The sequence below is a fragment of the Cryptomeria japonica genome, chromosome 8 (assembly GCF_030272615.1).
Source record: "Cryptomeria japonica chromosome 8, Sugi_1.0, whole genome shotgun sequence".
Classification (NCBI taxonomy): Eukaryota; Viridiplantae; Streptophyta; class Pinopsida; order Cupressales; family Cupressaceae; genus Cryptomeria; species Cryptomeria japonica.
The window spans coordinates 541,121,516-541,131,119 of NC_081412.1; the positions used below are offsets into that span (position 1 = coordinate 541,121,516).

The 9,604-nt window shown below is 37.7% G+C and overlaps 1 protein-coding gene and 1 pseudogene across 1 annotated transcript; both read left to right on the forward strand.

Moving 5' to 3' along the window:
- The first annotated feature begins 4,800 nt into the window (after positions 1-4,800).
- On the forward strand, positions 4,801-5,980 carry LOC131857420 (zeatin O-glucosyltransferase-like; annotated as a pseudogene).
- Positions 5,981-6,979: 999 nt separating this feature from the next.
- LOC131051913 (zeatin O-xylosyltransferase) lies at positions 6,980-8,806 on the forward strand. The gene has a single exon (XM_057986509.2). It carries the CDS (start codon positions 7,190-7,192, stop codon positions 8,600-8,602), a length of 1,413 nt encoding a protein of 470 aa, XP_057842492.2. The 5' UTR covers positions 6,980-7,189; the 3' UTR covers positions 8,603-8,806.
- Positions 8,807-9,604: the final 798 nt, after the last annotated feature.

Consider the following 9,604-nt stretch of genomic DNA (forward strand, 5'->3'; position numbering starts at 1 on the left):
ATTTTGTTGATGATGATGATTTCACATTTGATGATTCTACACATGATGATCACACTTCTTGTGATGGTTCAGATTTTGAGAACTTTGGGCACTTGAACATGGGGATTCTCACATGTGAACCCATTCTTGAGTCTTGTATTTCATCTCCTCATATTGATATCACATCACCTACTGCACCTGATGATGCAGATAGTGCAACAGTTTTGCCTTCATGTGATTCAATGCAGTAGGATATTCATTATCTTCCAGCTTCAGATTCATGGGATGATTACTTGATAGACATTGCAGGTTTGTTTGTGGAATCCTACATTGCAGATTTGGGAGACATCATTGATGACATTCATCTTCTCTTTGATGAAGATGATCCTTCTTTGATTGTTGCGAGGGAACACTCTGACCCTCTTGTTCATTCTCTACATGATCATTCTTTCGAGGTTGACATGATTGTGGATACTTATGTACAACAGTTGGAGGAGGTCTCTTTATGTTTTGAGGAGACATGTGAGTCTTTGGGACATGTTCTACATCCATCTCCACTAGATCTTGGAGTGCCTTTTTCAGCAGTGTGGCACAGTTTACCACCTTTGGAGGGGGTATCTTTCAGCATCGACATGGGGACACTTGAGCAGTTTTCAGAGATTCCATTCATCATGAGTTTTCTTCATACATCTTCCCTTCATGATTGGGGAGACTTCATGGATGCACCTTTGGTTTTGTTTCTTCCTAAGGGGAGGAATGTTGTTTGACATTTGTGGAGCAGTTTCTTCATACATCGAGCTTCTATCATTGGTGCAGAATCCACATTGAGGGGGGGCTTCCTCGCTTCTCTTCTTCTCTCATATGGGGGGGACTTTTTCCTCACATGGGGTTTTGTCCTTCACATTCTTCTATGAGAGTTCTCTTGTATGTTTTCATCTCTCTTTTGGGGGAGGGTTTTTTCCCATTGGGTTTTTCTCTCTTTCCCCGCTTTATGGGAGATTGCATTTGCATATGCACATGGGTACCTAACATGGCCTCATAGCCGAGACCCATCTTGCATTGCTTAGTTGCATTGCAGACTTAAGTGCATTCCCCTAAGTTGCAATTAAGGTGGGGTGTTGGTGTAAATAATTATTCATCTTGGATATTATTACACTTTACTTAAGTTTACTTAGGAAATGCATTTCATAGTAGTTTGGGTATGAGACACTTGGGTGTCTGTGCCACATTGGGATAGTGTGTGTAGGAGAAATTCCACCTTTTATGGTGTTGATCTTGTTGTTACACTCCACATTCAGTGGGTGATCCACCTCATGTGGACTATTATATTATTTCTCCTACCTACCCACACCTATTTCCTACCTACCCTTATTTCTTTTTGAGCCACATGTCATGTTTGTGTGCTCACATATCCCTAGCCTTGCCTATATAAGTAGGCTCATCTACATTGTATGTAATTATTATTATTGATCATTTTCTATTGATGAGAATATAGTTTATTCTTGTCCTATATTGTGTCTCTATTTTGTCCATTTCATTGAGCTCTTGATCTTGGTAAAATCTCACAGAGACTTTTCTCACATAAGGAAAGGCTCATGATTAAATAATGAAAATGTCTGTCTTTTTTATATACCATTTAGAGGTTCTCTTATAGCAGTATCTTCCCCATTAGCCTCCATATTAATGTGTGATCTAAGATGAGTATTCACCTTACCTTCCTCTTGCCTCTCATATTAATTTGAAGACACTAATTTCTTCAGTCTGACATCTTCTTGGTCTTTCTCCACTAGAGTGTTGTCTTGAGATTTCATGGGGGGCTCGCAAACCTCTACATTTGCTTCTCTAGCTTCCTATATTTTTTCAAGTGCCACATTGGGCTATTGATTTTCCATGGAATCCTCCCTTGATTGTGGGTCTTTTAGTGTTTTCAAAACTTGATTAAGGAAACCCCTCTTGAGAGGAATTTGAACAACTTCTTCACAGGGTCTATTTTCCCTTAGAGACAAATTTTCTAGACTTTGTTCTAGATTTCTTCATGTTCTCTTTTTGAAGAAAAACGTCCTTCTAAAATGTTTTCTTTATCTTCGCTACAAGGTTGCATTCTTTGAGGTAGATCCATTACTTCTATATATGTGTCCACTTGATTACTTATGACTTTCGACCAACATTTAAGCTTATCATGGCCTTTGGATTTGGAAGTGGGACATACAATAAGTTTGTCTTCTCTTTCCACCTTTTGATTCCATATGCCCCAATCTATATAAATTTTAATATCCCCGGGGAGAGGAGGAAATGACATAAGACTAAGGAAAATTCTACCATAAGTTCCAAATCTTCTATCCTCCATTTTCCTGTCAATCTGAATGAGAGTTCCAAGGTTTTTACCAATCTCCTTAAGAATATTTTCCTCCCAATTTTCAGAAGGGAGGTTATAAAGCCTAATCCAAATTGGACCCTCATCCATTTTATGTTTCCAAGGATCAAATATTACAGACCACTCAATCATTTATATTCTAGATCCATCCATCATGTAAGGTCCATGATTAAGGATTGCCCATTTATCCTCTTTAGATGGAAACTCAATGAGAAAATACCCATTAGGGAGGGCACTCATGTGAAGATGACTTCCCCAATTTTTATCAATGCAACCTTTCATCTTCCCATAAGAAGACCATCCTCCTCTCCATTTGATGAAAAGGCCTACTTCCTTTAATCAGTCTATCGCTTTATTGATTTGATTTCTATCTAGAAATATTGAAACATTCCTTCCAAACAAGGAGTCACAGGAAATTTGCTTACCCTTGTGAGATGCATCTAGAGGGAGATCTAATAAAATACCCTTGAATAAATTTAATTTTTTGTAATATCAATTTAAATTTAAAAATTAAATATATTTTAATTAATTATTAATTAATTTAATAAAATATTTTTTATTATTATATTTATAAATTCTATTTTTTTTAACATCTAACTTTTAATATATTTTGACTTTGATTTTTTTTTTTTTTTAACAATGCTTTGAGATTTGAATTTAAGACCTCCCATGTAGAAGGATTGCAGCTAATCATTGTAGTTCGGTGTCATCCACTGATTTTTAATTTTTAATTTAGATTTAACCATGATATACACCCTAACCATTATCATAACCATAACCTAAAACCCTAACCCTAATCATAACACTAACCATGATGTAAACATTAACCTTGACCATAATACTGACCTTAACTCTAATGCAAAACATAACCATAAACCAAATCCTAATCCTAACCATTCCCTCAGTTAGTATTTCTAACCCTACTCGAACAATAATTATGTTTACCCTAACCCTACCTTTGATGTAAACCCTAACCTAATCATAACGATAAACCCTAACCCTAACAAAAATCCTTAGCCCTAACCCTAAACCATAATCCTAACATTAACCCTAACTCTAACTATAACTTGAAACCTATCCCTAATCCTATCCATAATCCTAATGCTAACATTAAATCCTAACCCAAACCATAACCCTATCCCTAACCTTAATCTTAAACCCTAACCCTAACCATAATCCTCACCCTAACCCTAAGCCTAAACCTAACCCTAACCATTATGTTAATCATGACCCTAACTCTAACCCTAATGCTAACCTTCACCCTAACCCTAGGTATGATGTAAACCCTAACCCTATCCATAATCCTAACCCTATCCATGACCCTAACCATAATCTTGAACCTAACCTTAACCCCAACCATGATGTAAATAATAAACCTAACCATGTAACCTTAAACCATAACCCTAATCATAATCCTTAGCCCAACCCTAATCACATCGCAAACCTAACAATAATCCTAAACGTTGACCCTGATAATAATCCTACCCTAGACTTAACCCTAACCTAAATTGAACTTTAATCCTAATCTATTCCTAACCTTAATCTAGCCAAAACCCTAATCCTAATTGAACTTTAATACTAATTTAACCCTAACCTTAATGCAATTGAACCATAACCCTAATTCTAGCCCTAACTTTGAAGTAAACCCTACATAATAATATAATAATAATAATATAATAATCATATATCTCATAATAATATAATTATATTATAATACAATTTATTTTAATTAAAAGATACTATATATTTATATATTGATTTATTTTATGTTTCCCATGTTGCGCGGCACCATTGCCACTAGCATATATACCTTAAATTTTAATTTAATCTATATAAAGTACGCTGAGAGATATCCTTCTCGAGGCGCCTATTTTTAATCAATTTTACACCCTAAAGTAAAATAAGCGCCTCGAGAAGGATATCTCTTGGCATACTTTATATAGATTAAATTAAAATTTCAGATGTATATGCTAATTATATTATTTCATTATTTAATGAAATAGATATAAGAAATTGCATTAATTATTTGATGCTAGAGAGACAAAATTCCCCTAAACCATAACATCAATAATTTTTAAAGAAAGTTTTCATGCTCTTAATATTCAAACTATCGTATAAATAATTGATACATTATCTTGTTAACTAGATTTTGTTTTACATATATGCATTATCATAAAAATTACACACCGACAAGATAAGTCTGACCTGAGAAAGAGTAATCCAAATTTTCCTTTACTATATACTCATTCACAAAAGACAAACTAGCAAGTTGATGAGTAACGCCATTTTTCAATCGTCTTATATTTGTTCTATGATGGGGAATGAAAGGAAGCGCCAGCGTATAGAGTTTGAGTTTTATTAGGAAACAAATTTCATGATCTGTAAGAGGCTGCAATCGTATATTTGCAACGTATACCATTGGATTTGTACTTGTCGAAGATAAGGATACAGGTTACTTTTATTGTAAGGCCTCGAATTGAAACTGCTTTGGGAACAATGGCTGGAGATGGAAATGGTGCGACAATGCAAGTGGGGGTGGTACCACTCCCTGCACAGGGACACCTCAATCAGCTCCTCCATTTGTCCAGAGTCATCGCTGAAAGAGGAGCAAGCGTATCCTTCGTGGCCACCTCAACCCATATTCACCAAGTCCGCCGCCGCGTTCAGGGATGGGATCTTCACAACTTCGATATTCGTTTCCACGAATTGCCCATGCCTCATCTCTCACCTGGAGAGCTCAATGCTCACAGCTCTCATATGTTTCCGCTTCATTTGATTCCTCTGTTTGAAGCCGTGGACGATCAGCTGGGGTCTCATGTTGATCAGCTGGGGTCTCATGTCTGCTCTGAGAACAATAATAGAGTGGTTATAGTCTATGACTCGGGTATGGGATGGATTCAGAATGTAGCTACCAAATATTCAATCCCTACCTATGTCTTCAGCCCTGTTGGCGCTTATTATAGGCTATGGATGCAGCGGGTAAGTGACGAGACATGGGGTTTGCCCCCTGTTATATATCATTGAAGCGTTGCTTTCGAGAAAGATCGATAAAATATTCTAGGCGCCAAAGCTCTCTGTTAGGGTCTTCAAAGGGATATATCATAAACACCTTCAGTGCACTGGAATCAGAATTCATTCAGCAGGGAAGAGAGGAATTAGTCTACCGTGGGAAGCCCGTGTGGAGTGTGGGTCCTCTTCTTCCGCAGGCCTTCTTCAATGACGAAAGGCGGTTGCGATTGCAGGCGGACACAGAGTGCATGAGATGGTTAGATACACAGGCTCCGGCGTCGGTTGTCTACGTTTCTTTTGGCAGTGTGTCTTCTCTTTCGGCGACACAGATTGGAGAACTGGCCGACGGATTGGAACGCAGCGGTCAGCCTTTCTTGTGGGTGCTCAGGATTTCCGATGAAGCCCATTCCTCGACAGAAGCGCAGTTTGATTCAGCTTGTAAGTTTCTGCAACAAGGGTACGAGAGGCGATCACAGAGACGGGGTTTTATTGTGAGGAATTGGGCGCCTCAGCTTCACATCCATTTTCACAAGTCGACGGGTGGGTTTAGGGTATATGTATATGTATACATACAATTGCTTAGAAATTTAATTTAATTTTCAATTATTATTAGGCAAATTCACTCCCATAAATTATATATCAATCAAAAGGGACTCAATTCTCCTTGATAATGCATCAATTTGTATTCATGGATATTTTCTCCACCTTCTATGATAAAGTATCTACCTTAACCTTGACTTTTTCTTTCGTTAAATGTTCAATATTGTTAGGAAATCAATGACCTCATTTTCTATATTATCAATGTCTAGAGATCTCCACATGTGATTGCATTATTTTTGTCACATGTAATAGGCCCTACCTTAATGGAAAAAAAAAATGTAATAAATCACAAAATAAATTCAAATAGTCAAAAAATTACTTTAATTTTACATAAGCCTAGAACTCACTTACATATCTTTAAAAAAGGGTCCATCACCTAGAGGTCTAAAAGAATAAGATATATCACCATGCCCATTGAATTTGTGGATCCATTACTAATTTATTCTTATAATAAATCCAATTAAGCAAGTGGTCCCTCAACCATGAACCTATCATACCACATTAAATAAATTTATAATATCAAAACAAACTACCCAAAAAATTCTCTCTTACAAAATATAAAATATTTTAACATAAAACATATACAACATATTTGCAACTAAAAGCTATCACTCTTGTAGTTAATGTCCAGTCACATGCCATTTCTGTATTGAATGGCAGTTCTTTGAACGTTAAGGGACGTGCCTATTCTGGCTCCAAAACGACAGTACATATTGACTAAGATGCGTGTTAGTCGTGCGTTTTACACCATCGATTTTACAATAAACGGCTGCGATAGATTAACACATTGCTATCAGTTGTACAAAAGATCTGTTTTGAAACTAGAATAACCATGGCTACGGCTATTCTAGCTCCAAAACAGACCTGTCATACAACGTGTTAGTGATAGGTTAGTCAATCGCAGCTATTAACTGCAAAATCGACGGTGTAAAACGCGCGACTAACATGCGTGTTAGTCAATCTGTACTGTCTTTTTGAAACCAAAATAGACGCGTCCAATAACCACAACCAACGTTAAGAAGTGCCACCAAAAAAGAACACAACCCATAATATTAAAAAGGTGTCATGACATAAGGGCATTACTAGCAAACAAATATCTTTGACCTGTAGGACGCCGCACCTGTGTGATGTCATTTGTCAGTGTAAATCAGTCGTCTTTATTCATCTTGATAAGGGATTCAAGTTCCTTTCATTGTAGACCAGTAAATTGAATTTGCTTTCGGAGCAATGGCTGGAGATGGAAATGGTGCGAGAATGCGAGTAGTGGTGGTGCCACTCCCTGCACAGGGGCACCTCAATCAGCTCCTTCATTTCTCCAGAGCTATCGCCCAACGGGGAGCAAGTGTATCGTTCGTGGCCACCTCCACCCATATTCACCAAGTCCGCCGCCGTGTTCAGGGATGGGAGCTTCACAACTTCGACATTCGTTTCGAGGAATGGCCCATGCCTCATCTCTCAGACGGAGAAATTGATGCTCAGAGTACTCATATGTTTCCACTTCACTTGATTCCTCTGTTTGAAGCCATGGAGAATCAGCTAGGGTCTCATTTGGAGCAGCTACTGTGCACTATCCGCTCCCAGAACAATAATAGAGTGGTTATAGTCCACGACTCGGTTATGGGATGGATTCAGACTGTGGCTACCAAATATTCAATCCCTGCCTATGCGTTCAGGCCCACTGGCGCTTATTTCTACCTGTGGATGAAGCGGGTATCTGATGAGACAATGGGCGTGTCCCCTGTTAGCATATCATTGAAGCGTTGCCTTCCTGAAAGATATATAAAATATTCGAAGCATCAAATGTCACTTTTAGGTTCTGCGAAGGGACAGATCATAAACACATTCAACGCACTGGAATCACAGTTCATTCACCAGGGAAGAGAAGAACTAGTCTTCGGCGGGAAGCCTGTGTGGAGTGTGGGTCCTCTTCTTCCGCAGGCCTTCTTCAATGACGAACGGCGGTTGCGATTACAGGCGGACACAGAGTGCATGAGATGGTTAGATACACAGGCCCCAGCGTCCGTTCTATACGTTTCATTCGGAAGTGTATCTTCTCTTTCGGTCACACAGATCCGAGAACTGGCTGACGGATTGGAACGCAGCGGGCAGCATTTCTTGTGGGTGCTCAGGATTTCCGACGGGGCCGATTCCTCGACAGAAGCTCAGTTCGATTCGGCTTGCAAGTTTTTGGAACAAGGGTACGAGAGGCGTTTAGAGGGACGGGGTTTTATTGCGAGGAATTGGGCACCGCAGCTTGACATCCTGTTACATAAGTCGACTGGTGGGTTTTTAACGCACTGCGGTTGGAATTCGACATTAGAGAGCATCAGCGCCGGAGTGGGTATGCTGACCTGGCCTCTACATTCCGACCAGTTTGCCAATTCGGCTCTGATCACACGGGAGTTGAAAGCGGGCGTGGAAGTTAAAGAATGGGAAAATGCATATGAAAATGAGATGGTGAGTGCAGAAGAGGTTGAGAAAGCAGTGAAACGGTTGATGACAAGTGAGGAGGGAATGCGAGTAAGAAAGAGGGCGCAGGAATTGAGAGGCGAGGCTCGTAAGGCCGTAGGCGATGGAGGGTCTTCGTGGAAGGATATGGATTCTCTTCTGCATCACTTCTGTCAATCCTTTTCAGATTAGGCCAATGGGTTGTGCGTACAGGGTGGACGTGAAAGCTTGTTTAGTCTATTTTTAAACGCAGATCTGTGTAGTAGAGAAAGCCGTACGTTGCCATTGTTTTTATATATATATATATATATATATATTATTATGTCTAGAGGCATCTACAATGATATCAAATGTCTCTAAACAAAAATTCAATTTTGAAACAATTTGACATGCAAATGACGGGTAAATGCATGAAATATGTCATCTTTAAGTTTTTGTGGAGGTGTTTTTTAATTACTTGTAATAAAATAGAACCCTCGCCACTTGTCTCCAACTATATGAAACCGTTACATTCAAATGATAGTGGAAGAGTGCCATAATATTTAAAAGGGAACAACCAATCGTCTTATATTATAAGATTTCTCTCGGCATAATTTATCTATATTTTTGTAAATATAGATATACTAGTATAATTATTAGATGTAAGATATAATAAAATGACTATAATTATTTATGTTTATTAATGATTTGATAAAAAAATTATGGATGTGATAACTTGAAAAATTATAAGAAAGAAATGATTGTGAATTAATTTTAATGTATTAACATTAATTTTCATACTTTGACAGTATAGAAAGACAAAAAAAATGTTATTAAAGAATTAATATAATCTCCTCTCTCAAACATGAATGTGTTTTGTTATTCTATTCTCTACTTCTCCCTTGGACTCACTAGTAAGTTTGCTTTAGAAAATATTATTGCCACATATTATCATTCCATTTTCATTGCGCCCAAGCTTGCTATTAATACACTTCATCAACTTTTTGAATCTATTTTTGAGAATTGGGGTTTGCAAATTCACTTATCAAAAAATTAGTGAATTATGCAACTTAGAGAAGAAACCACATGAACATTCTTGATAGATTCATTTTCATGAGCTAACATAACTCAAGTGTTATTTCAAAAAATAAACATAAATATAAAAAATATCTAGTTAATAAATGAGATATAGGTTTAGAAAATGAAATCTTTAAA

Coding starts and splice junctions, on each gene's coding strand:
- LOC131051913 (XM_057986509.2), top strand. CDS start 7,190: ATGGCTGGAGATGGAAATGGTGCGAGAATGCGAGTAGTGGTGGTGCCA.